The sequence below is a fragment of the Sus scrofa genome, chromosome 12, assembly GCF_000003025.6.
Source record: "Sus scrofa isolate TJ Tabasco breed Duroc chromosome 12, Sscrofa11.1, whole genome shotgun sequence".
NCBI classification, from domain to species: domain Eukaryota; kingdom Metazoa; phylum Chordata; class Mammalia; order Artiodactyla; family Suidae; genus Sus; species Sus scrofa.
Window position 1 is genome coordinate 3,483,244 of NC_010454.4, and position 18,636 is coordinate 3,501,879.

General features: G+C 59.2%; 1 protein-coding gene across 1 annotated transcript in view; it reads left to right on the plus strand.

Annotated features, from left to right (window-relative positions):
• The window catches only part of DNAH17 (dynein axonemal heavy chain 17), a 105,160-nt gene continuing 88,446 nt past the window's right edge, over positions 1,923 to 18,636 (plus strand). Inside the window, 13 exon segments of the mRNA XM_021066525.1 lie at positions 1,923 to 2,383; positions 3,618 to 3,811; positions 4,561 to 4,753; positions 4,882 to 4,981; positions 5,240 to 5,325; positions 5,542 to 5,667; positions 6,452 to 6,604; positions 6,736 to 6,822; positions 8,436 to 8,603; positions 8,849 to 8,965; positions 16,098 to 16,254; positions 16,257 to 16,362; positions 16,941 to 17,136. Of these exon segments, the coding sequence (XP_020922184.1) occupies positions 2,039 to 2,383; positions 3,618 to 3,811; positions 4,561 to 4,753; positions 4,882 to 4,981; positions 5,240 to 5,325; positions 5,542 to 5,667; positions 6,452 to 6,604; positions 6,736 to 6,822; positions 8,436 to 8,603; positions 8,849 to 8,965; positions 16,098 to 16,254; positions 16,257 to 16,362; positions 16,941 to 17,136 (2,028 nt within the window). The 5' untranslated portion in view covers positions 1,923 to 2,038.

The following is an 18,636-nucleotide window of genomic DNA, read 5'->3' on the forward strand; positions in this document are numbered from 1 at the left end:
TCCCCTTACCCCCCCACATGGCTGCGTTTGCTCTCCTCCTGAGCTGTTGTCAGGGGACAGCACTGTCGGTGGGGACCTCCTGGCCTCCCCCCAACACGTGGCTGGTGGGAGTTGAGGTAAGACCAGCAGATGGGGACAGAGACCTGGGGGACCCGGGGGCCTCGGGAAGGGGTCCACCCTGATGCCATTCTTGGAAGAAAAGTTGATTTTGTAAAGGCCCTAATCTCCAGAAACTGTACGTCAGAGGCTGCTCCCTTAAATGCCAGGAGCACTGCCAACTTGGCAAGACCTGCCTGGTTGCCTTGACCCCCAGGGTTCCCCTGCCTTCCTGTCCCCACGTCTGTACGACGAGGACAGGGATGCTGGCTCAGACAGCCCGGGGGGGGGGTGACTTAACAGACACGCACAGCTCTTGTTGGAGCTTCTTATGGGCGGGGTGGCTGGCACGCCCCCTCTTTGTTCACAGATGTGCCAGCATATGGGTTTGGCTCACTGGCCACCAGAGTCCTTGCTGCTCACTTGATGTATTTTCCCCAAGTTTCCTCATGGAGAGATTTGACTCCGAATAAACCCCAGACCATGGGGATAACTCTACGAGGCTACTGCCTCCCTCCCGTCGTGGTACAGCAGACGGGCTGAAAGACAACTGCTTTCCTGGTTAGGAGGGTCTTTCGGGGGAACTGCGGACCGATAGACTTTCAACAGCAGTAGCTTTGGTCGACCCAAAGGCCAGACTCTGAGTAGTGCTGGCATCTGCACAGTGCGCTTGTCAGGTCTGGAGTCAGAGAAAGTCTGGGAATTTGGGCTGGAGGAGCGACACAGCGGCTGGGCGGTCCCTCCCTGTCCACATGGTCCACAGGCCCCCAGAGGAGCTGAGTGCCCCCAAGTCCCCACAGAAATCTAGGAGCTACGCCCCTCCACCAAGCTGTGACAAAAGCCAGCATCAGGCGTGTCTTTTCACTCAACTCTGCAGAACGCATTCCCCTCCCCTGCCCCAGGCCGGCCCTCTGGACAGAGCCCACAGTTATTTGGGATTTTGATATTTTGTTCAGCATGAATTCGTATTAATTTTGCTTGTTACAAAGTATTGAAAGACCTTTTGTCTTGGTTACTGAGAGTCCGGGCATCCCTTTAAATTTTGTGCCTCACCTGGTCCTGGCCTTTGGGGCTTCAAGGGGATCCCCCAGCTCTCCAGTTAAGCCCACCCCTCCTCTGAGCTAACTCGGCCACAGGGGCGCGCAGCCAGGGCTCTGAGGGATTCTCCGGGGGAATGTGAGCTTCAGAGGGGTCCGTGGGGATCCTCTTAGGGGCACATGATGGGGGTGGCGGATGGAAGAGAGGCGGACGGGCTGGCCAGAAGTTGGGGTTCACTATGGCTGAGGTTAGGACAGGGGAGCGAGATGGACTTCACACCCGCATGTGGGGTCCACCTGCTCCTGTCTGGGATCTTTTTCTGGGGGTTAAGCCCACGGTGTGTGGAGGTTCCCAGGCCAGGGGTCAAACCCAAGCTACAGCAGTGACAACGCCGAATCCTTGGCCACCAGGAAACTCCCCACCCCTCCTGTCTGAGTTTGGCGCCTATCCTGGGGGTGGGATGTCACCTTCCTGGGACCCTTCAACCTGACCCTTCTGCGGCCCCACTTGGCCTTTGCCCCCCAGTCACCTCCTGACTCTGGCTGTGACCCTTCCCTGTTCCCAGCCCTCATCTCTCCCTTCCCAGCCTGCTCACCACATGGTCCCAGGTAGCGCACGCATCATTCTTGCCATGTCGCCTGCTCCATGGTGTCACCCGACATGGGGCAGGGGGCAGCTGTCCGCCAGAGCAGATGGACACCGGCCCCCCGGTCCCTCACCTACCCCCACCCCCGCCCCCAGAGCTGGAAACGGTGTAGTCACTCACCCCTTTTCTTTTTCTGTTGGTTAGAAGAGAGGTTTCAGATGGTCCCCAGGACGGGCGGGAGGTCTCCCCAGGAGCCTGGGCTGCACCCGTGTCTCTGTCCCGTGTCTCCGTCGCATCACAGGGTCCCAGAAGGTCAACATGACAATAACCCCAGACGTGAGATTAGAGTATCTGGAGGGCGTCGCGTCCGTCTTCCTCAAGTTCAAGCCAGACAAGTGGCATAAAATGGTCTCAGTGGAAGAGAACATGGGTTTGCTCACCGAATTCTTCGAGAAGCCGGACGTCCTGGTTCTGGTGCTGGCGCTGAGCCCCGCCGGCACGATCTCGCCCTGCCTGGGCTTCCCCGCCTCCCTCAAGTCCAAAGGGCTGTACTTCATCAAGAAGAGACCCGACAGCATCAGCAAGGACAACTACAAGGACCGTCTGGTCTACGGGGACATCGGCCCCGCGCCCGTGGACCAGCTCATCGCCGTCGTGGAGGAGGTGGGTGCATCCAGGCCGCCCTGGGGCAGGGCGAGGGCTCAGGGGGCGGGTCACCTATTTCTCCTACTTTCCGTGAGCGGCCGAGAGCCCTGCTCCTCAGAGGGGGTCCCCAGGCCTGGAAGCGGGTTAGACATGCAAAGGCTCAGGCCAGCTGCCCGGTCCGTGGAGACAGACACACTTTCCATCAAGACCTCCAGGGGATGCTGGGCACCTGCAGGCTGGGATGCCCTGGCCACGGCCTGTCCTCTCTGAAATCGCTGGCACCTCCGTGCTGCACTGGGGACGTCCCCCCCGTAGCCTCGGAGGGTGGGGGCCATTCGTGCTCCAGTAGATGGAATTCCCAATTCTGAGATTGAGTAAAGAAAGGAAAAAAACAGGTGGTGTTTTATGTGTGTCTCCGCCATCTGCCTCCTCCCCTGACTCGCCATCGGCAGGCGAGGCAGGTGTCGCCCCCTCCGGGCAGTCGGAGCAGCCAGGGTTTCAGGAACTTAGCTTTCCTGCTCATGGTGCTCTCGTCCGTGAGATGGGGGCGTGCTCCCTCCCTTGACTTAACTTGGGCCACGGGGGGGGGGGGGGCACAGCCAGGACCCGGGCCCGCCTCCCCTGGGGTCTGGAGGCAGCTGGCGTGGCCAGCCTAGAGCTGGAGTACAGGGCATTTATCATTCCCGGCTGGGGCCACCCAAACGAAGCACCATAGTCTGGAGGCTGCAGGTCCCAGATCAAGGTGTGGGCAGGGCTGGTTCCTTCCGAGGCCTCGCTTCTTAGAGTGTAGACGGCCTGCCTCACATGGCCTTGGGCCTTCACAGGGCTCTCCCCCTGTGCGTGGCGTCCTGTCCTCTTTTTGTAAAGGACAGTGGTTCTGTTGGGTTAGGACTCACCTCAATCACCTCATTTTAACTCAGTCACCTGCTGCAAGGCGCTTTTCCGAATACAGTCACAGCCTGGGGTGCTAGGGGTCAGGACTCCCACGTTTAAATGGGGGGACACAAGCCCACCCGTAACAGCACCCCCAGGCAGAGCAGCGCGTGTGCCGTTGTGGCAAAGGGTCTCCCTTCCCGGAGATGGCTTTGCCCCTGCACGGGCACGGGGGCTGGGCTGCTGTCACTGTCTTGGCACCGCAGCCGGCCCCGCCTCCTCCTGCAGAGACGGGCTCAGGCTGAGGGCTCGATGCTCCTCCTGGGTGTCGCCCGGTGGAGACAGGCTCCGGCAGAGCCTCAGAAGCCTCTCTTTCCAGGTTCTCGACTCGCTGTTAAACCAGAGCGAGAATCTGAGCGGCTGGCCCCGTGTGGTCTCGGAGGACCTGGTGAAGCAGGTCCACAAGCTGAAGAACGAGATGTTTGTGATGGGCGGCAAGATCAAGGGCAAGACCCTGCTGCCCGTCCCGGAGCACCTGGGCAGCCTGGACGGCACGCTGGAGTCCATGGAGAGGTGGGGGCAGGGAGAAGTGTCTTGCCGGAGCTGGTGAAACGGGTGCAGGAAGGCGCCTTTGGGTGCCAAGCCTGAGGTCAGAGGACCTAGGACAGAATGGGACGAGGCACTGAATACCTGGGCTCCAGCCCCGCCTCCATCACACATGTGGACTGAGCCCAGCATCACATGACATGCAAAAGGTGTCCCACTGTGACTGGTCCCATGGCCAGGAAAGGGGATAATACCCAGCTTTAGGACGTGGGTACCGAGGGCCAGTGATGGGCGTGGCAGGCATCTTCACAGGTGCTGTGTGTGCCTCTAAATAGAGCCCATGGCGAACCAGAGGCCCCGGGAAGCACGAAGGCTCTGAAGCGTCCCCTTGTACCTCCCTGAGCACTATTTGCGACCGCCTGGCATGGGTGGCTCTCAGAGTGGCTGCAGTGACACCATGTTCCCTTAGCCTGTCGGCGGGGTGCTGCTCCTGGGGTGCCTGTTGTAGGGGCGGGTCATCCACAACCCAGCCCACGCCTCGGGGTGACCCCGTCAGATGCCCGAGGGGCCATGGTGAACGTGGATTTTTTCTCAGAGCTCGTCCCCCTCTTTCTTAGGGGCACCAGCATCCCTGGCAACAGCCAGCGTTGCCCCAGGGTCTGTCGTGGCCGAGAGCCTCGGTGGCGGTGGGGGTGTGAGGGGGTTCTCCGTCCAGAGCGGGTGGAGCTGGGAGAACAGCAGCGTCCGGCTGAGCACGTCTCCCGCCTGCCCTGCAGGATCCCCTCCTCCCTGGACAACTCGCTGCTCCACGCCATCGAGACCATTGTCATCGACTGGTCCCACCAGATCCGGGACGTGCTGAGCAAAGACTCAGCCCAGGCCCTGCTGGATGGGCTGCACCCGCTGCCCCGCGTCGAGTTTGAGTTCTGGGACGCCCGGCTGATAAACCTCAAGTGCATCCACGAGCAGGTGACGCCCGCTGGAGTCCTGAGCACCCGGCCTTCCCCGAGGGGACCCGGGGGCCCACCTGAATCCCTCAGCTCCAGCCGCCAGGCTCTGTTGAAAGGCTGACGTCTTCCTCCTCCTCCCCCTCTCAGCTCAACAGGCCCAAAGTGAATAAAATAGTCGAGATCCTGGAAAAAGCCAAAAGCTGCTACTGGCCAGCTCTGCAAAACGTATATACGAACGTCACTGAAGGTGAGCAGGTGCCCTAGGAGGCCCCGCCCTCAAGAGGAGAACTCCTATCGGAGAGGCTGGCGGGGCCCCTCGCCCACCCTGAGGGCGTACGTCTTCCCCATCAGCGGTTTCCTAGAGGCTTCCTTTGGAGGAAGACCCATTTCCTGAGGAGCAGGTGTCTGTAGACACACAGAGCTGCCCGTCACCATTTCCGGCCGTCGGGGGCGGGGGCCAGGTTCTGCCCCCGTGTGGCTGAGCCCCTGTTCTCGTTCCGGGCAGGCCTGAAGGAAGCCCACGATATCGTGCTGTACCTGAAGCCTCTGCAAATCTTGCTGGAGGAGACGGAGCAGGCCGACTTCACGATGGTGTGTTGGCAAGAGAACGGTCACTGGGCAGGGGCCGGGCTGAGCCTTGGGGGGAGCAGGGACCGGGGGCTTCCTGGCTGTGGTTGGATGCGAGGACCTAGGGAGCGCCTCTTCCTTCCACGGGGTGGGGGTGGGGGTGGGGGGCGCTCCTGGAGCTGCGGGGCGGGGAGAGCCGAGACGCTGCCGCCAAGCGCCCGCCCGGCCCGTCCCTCCTAGCTCCCGACCTTCATCGCCAAAGTGCTGGACACCGTCTGCTTCATCTGGGCCACCTCCGAGCACTACAACACGCCCTCCAGGGTCATTGTCATCCTGCAGGAGTTCTGCAACCAGCTCATCGAGACGGTAGCCCCACCGGGCCTCGGCCGCCCTCCCCTTCCCGCTGCTCCGGTCCCCTCTTCCCGCCGGCACCCCCAGCAGCTTAAACACAGGCAAAGATGTTGACACGGGGATTTGCAGGCTTCCGGCGAAGGCTGGGCCCTCTGGGTGGCCACCCAGCCTTCTCCCAAGACCTGGGCAGTGCCAGCCCGACCTGCCCAGTGCTGCAAGGAGGGAGGAAGGAAGGCGGGGCTACTCCTCCTCCGCGTCCCAGCACCCCAAGACGCAGCCGTGGTCTTGGCAGGGTTTGTGTGCGCCTCACCAAGCGGCCTCCTGCCTCGGCGCGGATGCCCCTTCATCTTCCGCTTCACAAGCACCTGTGCGCCGGCCACCAGGGCCTGAGATGCAGCCTTGCCACCCTGGGCCACTGCTGCATGTGTTAGAAGCACAGTGGCAGCCCTGTCTGCAGGCAGGCCCAGAAGGTCCCAGTGGCCAGGATCCTGCAGCTGTAGCAGGACTGTGCTTCTCAGCCCCTTAGAGGGACCCTAGCTGTCTGCCACCAGAGCTGGTTGTGCTGCAGCCTTTAGCACGGGGTGAGGGGGCCAGAGAGGGAAGCGGCTTAGGCTTCCCAAAAACGGCCCAGCGGTGGGCAGACAGGCTGTGACCCGAGCCAGAGGGGCAGCGGATGTGCCAGAGCAGCAGCTGGGGCCCCGGGCGGGTTGGTCTAAGCCGCCCAGCGATTGCAGACAGCGCGCCTGGACGTCACTGCGGCAGCTCGTCCCAACTTAGGGAACATCTCCCTTTGGCCCAGACGCGGACCTTCCTGAGCCCCGAGGAGGTGCTGAAAGGCCTGCAGGGCGAAATCGAGGAGGTTCTGAGCGGCATCTCTCTGTCCGTGAGCGTCTTGAAGGAGCTGTACCGGGCCTATGACTTCTGCTGCGCGAACATGAAGCTTTTCTTCAAGGTGCGGCTGGGTTTGCAGGGAGCGAATGGGGGCGAGGGGGAGGGGGGTGGGTGGCCCCCCCGCTGGGCCACACGGACGTGTCAGAGGCCATGCGGCCCCCAACCCCCCTCTGTCTCTCTCTCCCCTCAAAGGACAAGGAGCCGGTGCCTTGGGAATTCCCTTCTTCTCTTGCCTTTTCCAGGATCAATTCCTTCTTCCATCGTGTCCAGACCATCGAGGTAAGAGTGACGTTTGGCTCGCCTCCCCCCGCCCCTCCCCAGCTGCCCACATCTCAGGAGAGCTGTGTCTTCCGGCCTTCACGTCGGCTCCCAGTCGGGAGTTAGAAGTCCCACCCAAATGTCTGTGTGGCGGGGAAACGGGGCATCTGCACCTGTTCCGGTTGCTTTTGCCCTTCCCCCTGCCTTCTGTCTCTGAGCAGGTTCATGACCCATTGCATGGCCGGGGTCAGGAAGCCTGGAGGCCAAGGGGGGAGTTGGTGGGACTAAGCAGAAAGGAAGAGGCCAGCAGGACTGGTTTGGATACATAATGAAACACAGCAAACTGAGATTTCAAAGCGGCTCCAAACAGTTTGCTCTGGGGAAAAGAGGCGGGGGCTGAAGGCACGAGCAGGGCAAGGAAGCGTCCCTTTCTGTTCTGTCATCTTCTGTACGGTCTTTAGGGAACACCACCTGTGCTCATAGTCCCACCATGTAAAACAGAGAGGGCTCCTCCGTGACCGCTGGGCGGTGATTTCATGGTGGCGGCATCAGCAGCGGTTCCAGGAAGGCCCGTCTGGGTCTCGCCCACACCCTCTGGGAGGCAGAGCGGGGCCCGCGAGGACCCCAGGTCTCCGTCACAGGGTGGCCCTGAGGGGCTTGAAGTGAGGGCTTCCAGCCTAAGACCCTGAGGTTCCGGCCGAGTGTGTGGCCACCTAGCCTTTGGTCCCCACATTATCAGTCCCGAGTGAGGAAGAAGCTTCTGGGGAAGACGGGCTTTGGGGGGGCAGCCGCGCCCTGCTCCGTGGACACACGAGCCCAGAGCTCAGGGTGGGGTCGTGCTGTTGGCCTCCACTGGTTCGTTGGGTTAGAGCTCAACCCCCGTCTCCCATCTCAGCGCCGGGGCCCCTCCCTCCTCCACTTCCCGAGCACACGTTTGCCAGCCACCAGGCAGACACTCGGGGGAAATGGCACCAAGCCTGGCACCGGCCTGGGGGGCTTCTGTCTCTACGGCACCGGGCCCTGCAGGGAGCCTCCAGGGGCTCGATGGGGAAATAAGAGGTACGCACAGAGGCGTTGGATGACTCGGTCGGACTGAGTGGGGTTAAACACCCAAATGGTGCGGGGAGCGCTGGGGGTTCTGGAAGGGAAGGAACCACTGCGGGCAGAAATGGTTGGGCGGGCTCTCAGGGGTTGGCGAGGTAGACCCAGGCGGCCACGGAGGGGGACCTACACACGAGCAGCTGTCGGGGGTCCGGTGTGTGAGGCCATCGGGAAGCACTGCATGCCTTTCCACCGGGGTCCTCCCACGGCCAAGGAAGTGGGGACCCCCGGAAGCGGGTGACGGATTTCGAGGCATCCTTTGGCGAGACTGCCGCCTCCTCCCTCCCCTCCCCCTCCCCCTCCTCCTCCACTTTCACAGCTCAGAGATGTCTTTTCCCCTGTGTTCCAGAACCAGCTTTAGAGGACAGTAGGGCCAGTAGACAGAGTGACACCAATGCTCCAGGCTGTCGTGGGACCCTGGGCATCCAGCCCCCTCCCCCTCCCTGCCGGGGTCAGAGCTGGAAGAGTCACTCCAGCTCTGGGCCTCGTTAGGAAGGTGGACTGACGAGGCGTGCTGGGGTTTCCTCCGCCAGAATCTTTATAAAACAGCCATTGAGTTTCTGAAGCTGGAGAAGATCGAGCTCGGGGGCGTGAGGGGCAGCATCCTGGGCAGCCAGGTCACCCAGATCTACGAGGAGGTCTTTGAGCTGGTGAAGGTTTTTGCCGACTGCAAATATGACCCCTTGGACCCCGGAGATTCGGTGAGCGGGGGGCCTTGGTGGGATTGACGACAAACACCCCAAGAGTGGGGAGGCACCGTGGGGGTGAGCACGAGGGGCAGAAGACCCCAAGGCTTTTCTTAAAGATGGCACGAAACCTCTGCCCGTGGAGCAGCCCCCACGCCCCTGAGCTTGCCCAGCCCAGATGTAACCCCAATCCTGGGGGGGGGTGCCCGCCCCCTGCTTTTCATGCCGATTACCCGGTTGGTGTTTGAATTCACTTTCAGAGTTTCGATGATGATTACGCTGACTTTGAGACCAAAATTCAAGACCTGGACAGGAGGCTGGCCACTATCTTTTGCCAAGGGTTCGATGACTGCAGTTCTATTGAGTCCTGTGCCAGGGTACGTGTGGCTGGGGTTCCGTGTTGACGGAGAATCCGTCAGGCCGCGCAGCGATGCCTGGAACGATTGCAGGGCTGGTCCCATCTGGCAGCGTCCTCTGTAGATGGAGAGCTGGGCCCAGAAAGCGCGGGCCCTTTCTCGGTGCCTTAGCCCGAGTTGGCAGGCAGCCCCTTGACTGGCATCCGGGGGGTCTTACTGCCACATCTTCCAGGAAGAGAAGAAAGTGAGCATGGGGTGGTTATCTTACGGGTTCACGCGGTGCTTCCTGTATCCTTATTTGATTCAGCTCCCCCACTCCTTGCATGGAGCAAAAGTTAACGCGAGGCAGAGCTGCTGTAAACATAAGACGCATCCCCATTTGCAGCTGCCGAGCCAAATGTCTGCTTTCTTCAGTATTTGAGACCCAAGAAGCAAACACAGAACCCTTTCGAGGAGCCGTCTCTAGGTGGTGGGGTTGTTACTGGCCAGGGTTCTTGGCCTTCCTTGATCCGTAGACATTGATGAGGCCGCCCGAGAAATTCACACAAGACTTTTCTGGGGCTCCTGCTGCGGCAGGAGAGAGTGAAGAGGAGTAGCGGCTCCCTTGCTCCCTCCCCGAGGCGGGGCAAGCGGTTCGAATGTGGGGTGAGGGTAGGCGTGGCTTAGGTGGTCTGCCCACCCCCTTGGGGGGCGGGGATGCACAGGACCTGCTTGGCTCCCAGAACCCTGGTGTTTTGGCTTCTGGCTCTTCAGAAGCAGCAGTTGGGTGTTTTGGTCGTTGTGTATCTTGTCCATAACCTGCCCCAACCGCGCGTGCAAGGCAATTCTTTCCCATGTCTGTACCTGCTTTGTATTTTGTGGCTCAAGAAAATGCTTGTCCAGCCGCAAGCAGAGGGTCCCAGGTCCCAGCCTTGTCTCGGGGTGACGGCTGACATGGGTCTGTCTGTCGTGTATTTTCTACAATTTCCAAGTTGCAAGCGTAAAGTGAGTCGTCCTTTGCCATTAGGAAAAAAAAAAAAAGGATGCTATGAAAACATTTTTTAAAATGGCTCACAGAAAAGCAGGAAAACCCCCAGAGAATATCAACTTGAGAGAGAAATGCAAATGGCCATACATAGTGGCTGTCGGTTTGGCCTTGCAAATAATCAGGAAAGTGCCAGGTAAAACAGCAAAGGTGCCTTGTCACGGACCAGGCCGGCTGGGATGGTGAGGGGCTAGACACTCTCCCCACTGCTGGTGGGTGCCCCCCTTCCGGAGGATCCGTGGGTAGTGGGCATAGTGGGGGGGCGTGGAGACAGGCCCCTGGATCTTCCCGCTCTCAGCTCACGAGGCAGCTGACACGCAGGGCCAACAGGCCAGGTCGCCAACTTGCAGGCAGTCACCCAATACCAAGCACGTCCTATCCGTAGGCGGAGACCTGGTTCCCAGGGCACAGCTCACCCCGCTAGTCCCAGGACTGTCCGGTTTTGAAAGGGAAAGTCCAGCATTGCAGAGACACCCCCCCCCCGCCCCCGATCCCAGGCAAACCAGGACCCTTGCCGAGCTGTCGGGGTGGTGGTGGGGGGCCTAAATAAGTGGGTGTGGGTGAGAACAGAGTCTGTGTGGTGATCAGAAGTTTCACGGCATCAGCCTATGTGTCACCTTTCTGTTGCTGCCGTGACAAATTGCCGCCAGGGAAGCCAGCTGATTGACACAGCAAGCTCAGAAAAACATGATGAACAGAGTAAACCTGCATCCTCCCTCCTCTAAGTAGCAGGGCTCGGAAGTAGCTAAGATGATTTTTGGACTTTCCAGGGTCAGAAACAGATGGCTTGGGCTCCAGCGCCCGCTGGTGGACTTCTGGCTCACGTGGTGCTTTTGAGGCATCGTTCGCTGGGTGCACAGCCCACCCATTTAAAGAGAGCAGTTAAGTGGCTTCCGTGCGTGGGGCACCGAGAGCTGCACCCCATCCACAGTCAGCTTCAGACCTTCTCCATCACCCCAGTCGTTCCCCACCTCGGGCAGCACCCATTCACGCTGTCTCTCTAGATGTGCCTCTTCCCACGTGGCACTGTTCGGAAATTTTGCATTGGTCACCAACATTGAAAAATTGCGAAAGTGCACATAAAAATCCGGGTTTTCACCCTCTCTTGGAGAAGTCGATCTGGCCACACCATCCTTCACGGTAACCAGTGGCTGCCAGGGAACAGCTGTCACCCAGTATAGACAGATCAGTGGTCCAGTTTGCCCCAGGCCTCACCACTCCTTACTGTCTCAGCCCAGCATTCTTCATGCACTTCTGTGCCCTGCTTTGCCCCAGCGATTGAGAGGGTGATCTTGGCGGGATGTGGCCTATGTGGCGACAGCTCATCCGGAGAATGGGTATTAGGGATTTAGGTGAATATGTGGTGTGTGTGCTCCGGCAGAGTGTTTATTTCTCCGCCTGCTTCCGTGCGTGTTTGTCACTCACGGCCCTCTGCAGGTCAGAGCTGTCCCCCCCTCTTCCTCTGCAAACCTCTGGGTTGCTGCAGGTAATGCAGTGCCTGGAGGAGAGGTCCGGTCATTCCCGTATTATCTCATTTAATGCGCTCAAAACCCAAGTTCTTGGCTAAACTCACCGACACTGTCCGCCCCATTGGACCAGCTAAGACAGCTCCAGAAGCCTGCGCAAGGTCACATGGCTGGTCAGTAAGTAGGGACACCAGGGCTCCAGACCAGCTCTGAGCTTGGCTGCTCACAGGACCCCTTGACCCACTGGGCTGCTGTGGCCGACCGAGAACGCCATTGGTTTGGGCAGCCCAGGGGGTGGCCACCCTTCCAGAGGATGCTAGGGCTGGGCTTCCTGGGGCTGAGCTGGGGGCTCAGGAAGCCCACCACCCCTGAGCATGAGATCTCTCTCCTGCCATTGCCAGGATGTTCCTTTGGCCTTTTGATTCTTTTTTTTCAATGCAGATGCTTGGGAATTTGGAGCTCTGCAAATGTAATGATGTATTTTGGATGGAGTAGGTGCTCCAGGCAAAATATCAATGAATGCAAATTCATGCAGTGCCCCCGTGCTGTTCCCTCCTCTGTGGCTGCCTCACGCTACCTGCTCCTTGCAGAGGCCTCTCTCACCTCCTCCTCTAGGCACCAGCCGTCCCCTTCCCCTCACTGTTACAGCCACTGACCTGCTGGGTTTCTCTTCTTGGCGCTCAGCCCTCCTTGGCATCTGTGGTGTATTGATTTCTGTGTGTTTGTCATCTTCCCAACTAGGACGTAAACTCCCTGAGGGCAGGAACTTGGCTTGGGTTGACTCGGAACTGAGCCCAGCACACAGTTGGAGGGAACAGGCCCTGGGCCGGGGGGAGTGGGGCTCTCAGCACCCCGCTCAGGCCCAGGCAGACCTTAGGCAGAACTGGGGCCAAGAGCCATTAGCACGAAGACCCCAGGCTACCCAAGGACAAAGGGTCGAGTTTCCAGCCAGCTCTTGATCGCTTGATCGCACCAGCGCCTGCTCTGTGGCGGAGTCTCCAGAGTAAAGACGATGCTGGAGCTAATGGAGCAGGGTGCCAGGTGGTTCGTCCCTCTTGCCCCCCCCCATGGGGGTGGAACTGGGGGAGCAGTGCCCCCAGACCTCCTGCCAGCAGGGTGTCCCGTTGTGCTGTTTTCCAGCGGTGGCGAAGGGTTGGGCTGGTGGATCCAAAGCAAGATGCCTGTTCCCTGGCCATGAAGAGACCAGGTCCCCACTCGGAGGGGAGGAGCTGGCCCGGGAGGAACCCAGGGGGTGCGGGTGGGGGCGCCTGCAGGGCTGAAGCCCACCGCAGCAGCTCAGTCTACCCCCGGGTGTGTTCGTGGGGCACATCCCACTCCTAAATCGTGGCCTAAATCCGCTTCCGTGCTCCTCAAGGTCTTTTTCTAACCCTGAACTCTGTGCTGGATCAGAACGTGAGAGAGAAAACTCTGATGAGCCGTCTCCCATCTGCTCCTCTTCGTCTCCCTACCTGAGAAGCCTTTCTTCCCATTTGGCTGCCCTGTGCTCTAACTGGGACAGGCCCTTGGGGTCCCCTCCCTCCCCGCCTCGTGCCCCCCGCCCCCTTGATTCCCTGCATGCTCCCAAGCTGCCTGGATGCTCTCTCACTGGCAGTGATTGCCCCGCAGCCAGGAAAGTTCTAGAGCAGTTTTCCACATTATCGTCTCCTGGCAGAGAATGAAATTAACCTCCTTCCCAGAAGCCAGAGGCAAACAGACAGACAGACAAACAGAAACACCAGGTAAATGTGAAATAAAGAGGAAAGGGAAGGACGGTGTCAAGAGGGTCACCCGCCAGCAAGAGCAATGTGTTTTTCCACTGGTCAGGTGCCAGTCTTCAGAGAAACGGCTCTGGTGACCCCTAAGTCGGGAGCCCCCCCGAAGGCGGTGCTGAGAAAGGACATTCGAGTTACAGCAGCATCTTCCTGAGGCGGTGGCTGCCCCGCCTGGCTTTCTGTGACCCGAATCTCTCTCCTCCTTCCTCTGTAGCCGTGATTCCTGTCTTTCCCCCAAAGGCCGTTTTTAGGGATCTTGGTCCCGTTTTTCACACTGAAAACCGGGGCAGTTCTGGGACTCTGGTCCAGCCCTTCCGGGCACCAAGGGCCCCCGCCACGTACCTCAGAGAAAGTGGCATTGTGTGGTCTGAGCCCTGATTTTTTTTTTAATAATTTCTATTTTTCCCATTATAGCTGATGTACAGTGTTCTGTCAATTTTTTGCTGCACAGCGAGGTGACCCCGTCACACATACATGTATACATTCTTTTTTCTCACATTATCAGGCTCCATCGCAAGTGACCAGACGTAGCTCCCGGTGCTACACAGCAGGATCCCATTGCTTATCCAGTCCGAAGGCAATAGTTTGCATCTACTGACCCCAGATTCCCAGTCCCCCCCAGTCCCTCCTCCTCCCCCTTGGCAACCAAAGTCTGTTCTCCATATCCGTGATTTTCTTCTCTGTGGAAAGGTTCCTTTGTGCCGTATATTAGACTCCAGATATAAGTGAAACCATATGGTATTTGTCTTTCTCTTTCTGACTTGCTTCACTCAATACGAGAGTCTCTAGTTCCATCCAAGTTGCTGCAAATGGCACTATTTTGTTCTTTTTATGGCTGAGTAGTATTCCATTGTCTATATGTACCACATCTTCTTAATCCAGTCATCTGCTGGTGGACATTTGGGTTGTTTCCATGTCTGGGCTGTTGTGCATAGAGCTGCAGTGAACATGAGGGTGCACGTGTCTTTTTCAGGGAAAGTTTTGTGCAGATAGATGCCCAAGAGTGGGATTGCTGGGTCACGTTCTGGTTCTGTGTATAGTTTTCTAAGGTACCTCCACACTCTTCTCCATAGGGGTTGTTGAGCCCTGATTAATCCCCTTTTCCTCTGGGAATCTTCTGCACCCCCCATGGGCTGGGCCCGGCAAGAGATGCGAGGGATGGAGGGAGAGAGCCTCGGGCATCTCTTACCCCTTCCCCTCGTCCCCTCCCTCCAGGTTGCAGTAACCCCCCCACCCACCCACTGCACAGTCCCCAGCGCGTGGTCACCACAGTGGAGGGATTTTTTTTTTTTTGTCTTTTTAGGGTCGCACCTGTGGCATATGGAGGTTCCCAAGCTAGGGGTCTAATTGGAGCTGTAGCCACTGGTCTACACCACAGCCACAGCAACATGGGACCCGAGCTGTGTCTGTGACTTACACCGTAGCTCATGACAACGCCGGATCCTTAACCCACTGAGCGAGGCCAGGGATTCAACCCCCAACCTCGTGGCTCCTAGTTGGATTGGTTTCCACTGAGCCACAATGGGAACCCCTACAGGGATCTTTATCTGAGCCACCCCCCTGATTCCAGCCAGACCCTAAGGGAAACACCCAGATGATTCTGTCTTACTCTCTTCCACGAAGCTTTTCATTTTTTGAGTGATGGCCAGTGTGGCATCCGCAGACCACGAGGGTGTTACGCTCGCTGCTTGCAAGGTGCTTGGGCGTGGTGACCGCGCTCAGAAACGTGCACTGTCCTCCCAGGTCAGGGCTCCCAGGTGGACGGAACCTGGAAGTGACACATGGCTGGGGACCCAGGCTGTCCCCGCTCTCTGGAGGCTCAGCCTATGCGTGAACCCTGCCATCACCGCCGGTGATTCCTTCAAATCCCCAGGGCTCAACTTTCCCGCGCTGAGCACCTGTGTGAGGTCTGGGCCCCGTCCCCACTGCCGCCTTCACCCGGTCAGCTCCAGGCCAAACACGCGGCCCTTTGTGGGTGGGCCGAACTGTGTCCTCTCGAGAGAGATGCTGAGGTCCTGACCCGGCGCCTGTGAATGATTGGAAATGAGGTCTTGGCAGACGTAACTGAGATGGAAGCCGAGGTCCCGCTGCTGGGGTGTGGGCCTCTAACCCCGAGTGTCTGGCGTCTGTGTAAGAAGAGACACAGAGCTGGACACGGGGAGGATGGTCACGTGACACCGGAGGCACGGGGAGCACAGCCGGCACCCCCCAGGGACTCTGGGAGGGCCTGGGCCGGGCTCTCCCTGGGGCCTTCAGCGGGAGCCAGCACCCACCCCCCCAGTCACCCTTGACTGTGGACTTGCTGTCCCCAGGCTGTGAGAGAAGAAATGCCTCGTAAGTTCCTGGCAGTCCCAGGGCACCCCCAGGACGCCCGCCCACACCCAGCATGGGGTGAGCTTAGTGGTTTAGGGAACCTGGGGGTGGTGTTCTGCCCCAGGCAGGCCCTCGAGGGTCAGTGCCCTTCCTAAGAGGAAGAATTCTCACGACCGAGACGTTTCTCCGTCAGGGTGTAGCGTAAGCTCTCATTCCGCAAGTGCCGTATCATGGCAGGTTTTTGGTTTTGAGGGAGTCTTTTCCCCTAACTTTTAAAATGGTATCTTTCAACCGTCAGAATCTTCTTTGCCCAAACCCTGATTTCTCCTGGGCCTGGAATATATTTTTCTAGACCTCGGACCTCGTTGGTCCTGTTGGTTTATAAGCTCATACGCAGGGACTCGGCTCATGTCAGCAAGAGTCCACAGGGGTCCGGCGAGCCACCTGCTGCCCAGAGGAAGCATCTTTGTCTCAAGGGCCCGTGTCTTCCTGTCCTGAAGGGTGGCCGCCTGCACGGCGTCCGCAGCCACGCCGCTGGGGGTGGGCCCCCCGCGAAGGTGCGTCTCGTGTCTCCGCAGCTCCTGCACATGTGCGGGGGCCTCCTGGAACGGCCTCTGATCCTCGCCGAGGTGGTGCCCAGGTACTCGGTCATGCTGGAGCTGTTCGACGCGGAGCTGGACAACACCAAGGCCCTGTACGACGCCCAGATGGCGGCCTCGGCCGATGGGAACATCCCCCCATCCACAAAAATATGCCCCCCGTGGCCGGGCAGCTCAAGTGGAGCCTGGAGCTGCAGGAGAGGCTGGAGGCCCCCATGAGGGACCTCAAGCACATTGAGCATCCGTGAGTGCGGGCGCCCGGCAGGCACCAGGCAGACAGCCGCTCCCCAGCTGCAGGGGTGGGGAATGGGCGTGGGTGTCTGTCCCACCTCCGAGGCAGGTCCACCCTTCACATCGGCCGAGCCTTTCCTTCCCAGGCATGGTTCTAGGAGAGACCCTGTCCGTGCGGCCCCCTGCTCTGGGTGCCTTCTCAGCAGGTGGTGTCAGTATAAAGGACAAAGACACCCAAATAGGACCAGCAAAGGCGACTTCCCTGGCACTGGCCAGGGCAGGGAGTCAGCCACTGGCACTTGCTTTTGGCAGAAGCTGGAAGGCAGGTGGACGGCGGGGGCTGCTGGCTCCTGGCTCCTGGGTGGAGGCTGTCGTTTGTGTTTAAGCATCTCTGGTTCTCTCTGGTTGGTCCTAAGTTGGAAGGGAGGCGCCGGCTGAGGGAAGCTGGGAGCTATGAGTCAAGTCCTGGCCATTCGGGACCAGCATTGCAAGGGTTGTCCTTTGGCTTTCTGGGCTGGTGGCTGCGGGGCTGGAGAGGCCCCCAGGGAGACCCTCTTGGGGTCCCAACCCTCCTCCCAACTCTGATTCCAGGGTCATGTCCAGCGAGGAGGCCAAGCTGATCTACCAGAAGTACGACGAGATGATGGAGCTGCTGAGAAACTACCGCGAGAGGATCTACCAGCAGTGGGTGGCAGGGGTGGACCAGGACTGCCACTTCAACCTGGGGCAGCCCCTGATCCAGCGGGACCCTGTCACCAGCCTCATCCACGTCAACTTCAGCAAAGCGGTGGGTGCTCTGGCCACAGCATCGGAAGGCTGCCCCGGGACCTGGGCTTCTCTGAGGGGTAGCACGGGGCTTGTGGGCTGGCGTTTATGTCATGTTCAGCTAAAGCTTTATTAAGTATGTCCAGGATAGGAAGTTCCTTTGTGGCACAGTGGGTTAAGGATCCGGTGTTGCTGTAGTGCAGGTCGCAGCTGTGCTGTGGGTTCGATCCCTGACCCGGGAATTCCATGTGCCTTAGGTGCAGCCAAAAAAAAACTACGCCCAAGATATATTTAAGATACGAGATAAAATCATAGCATCTCGAACAAAGCTCGAATGAGTATGCTACTTTAAAGCTGGGCTGGGCATTCCCATCGTGGCACAGTGGTTAACGAATCTGACTAGGAACCATGAGGTTGCAGGTTCCATCCCTGGCCTTGCTCAGTGGATTAAGGATCCAACATTGCTATGAGCTGCAGTGTAGGTCGCAGATGCGGCTTGGATCTGGCGTGGCTGTGGCTGTGGCTGTGGTATAGACTGGTGGCTACAGCTCTGACTCGACCCCTAGGCTGGGAACCTCCAGACAAAAAAGAAAAGAAAAAGCTGGTGTGCCTTTCATGGATTCCAAGAGGAAGTGTCAATTTGAGAATTAAGGAAAAAAAAAAAAGTTAGCAGGCTCTAGTCAAGTCGGGCAAGCTGGAAGAAATTCACCCCATCCAGGGCCCAAACCCGGGTAGTTGGCCGTGTACAAGGACAGGGTCTGAGGCAGCCTGAAGCCCTACAAGCACCTGCCCTACAAGGAAGCGTCTTCCCTGCTCGGATCCAGGCGGTGGTGCCAGGAGGCAGGGAAGCCACATGTGACATTTCTTCTAAAACCATCTCTTTGACCAAAACTCACGCTGTCCTTCAGCAAGTGTCTTCTGAGCACTTACTTTGTGCAGGTGCTTGGGATAAATTAGTGAACCCACAAGGCCCTCCTTCTGGAGCTTCCCTCCTATAGGGAGAGAGAGAGATGCAGAGATGAGAGGAGTGGGCAGGGGAGGGGCGGGGGCGGGGAGGAGGGACCGTCGAACCAGCAGCACAGAGCGCTCCTACCTCTAATGCGTGAGGAGGTGGCGGTCGGTGCCCCAGCAAAGGGGAAGGGCAGGTCGGGGGGCACGGATGGGGCTGCAGGAAGGCGGCAGGTTGCAGTTGGGGATGTGAGCAGAGACCCCCAGGGGGTAAGGGACGTGGCCGGGTGCTGTGGGAGCAGCATGGGGGCCAGTGGGGCCGGGTGGAGGGAGCGCAGGGGAGGTGGGGGGAGAGGAGGTGAGCAGAGGGCGGAGGAGGATGGAGCTCGGAGGGCCTCATGGACCACAGAAGGGCCAAGGTCTCGTTCTGGGTGAGGCGGCAGCCACTGCAGGGGGCCCTGATCTGGTCTGGGTTCTTCAAGGGTCCCTCTAATGCTGCATGCCAAGGGACTGGGGAGAGGGCCAGGCCAGGAGCACAGAGACCACATGGGGCTGAGTGTTCCTCCAAAAACCT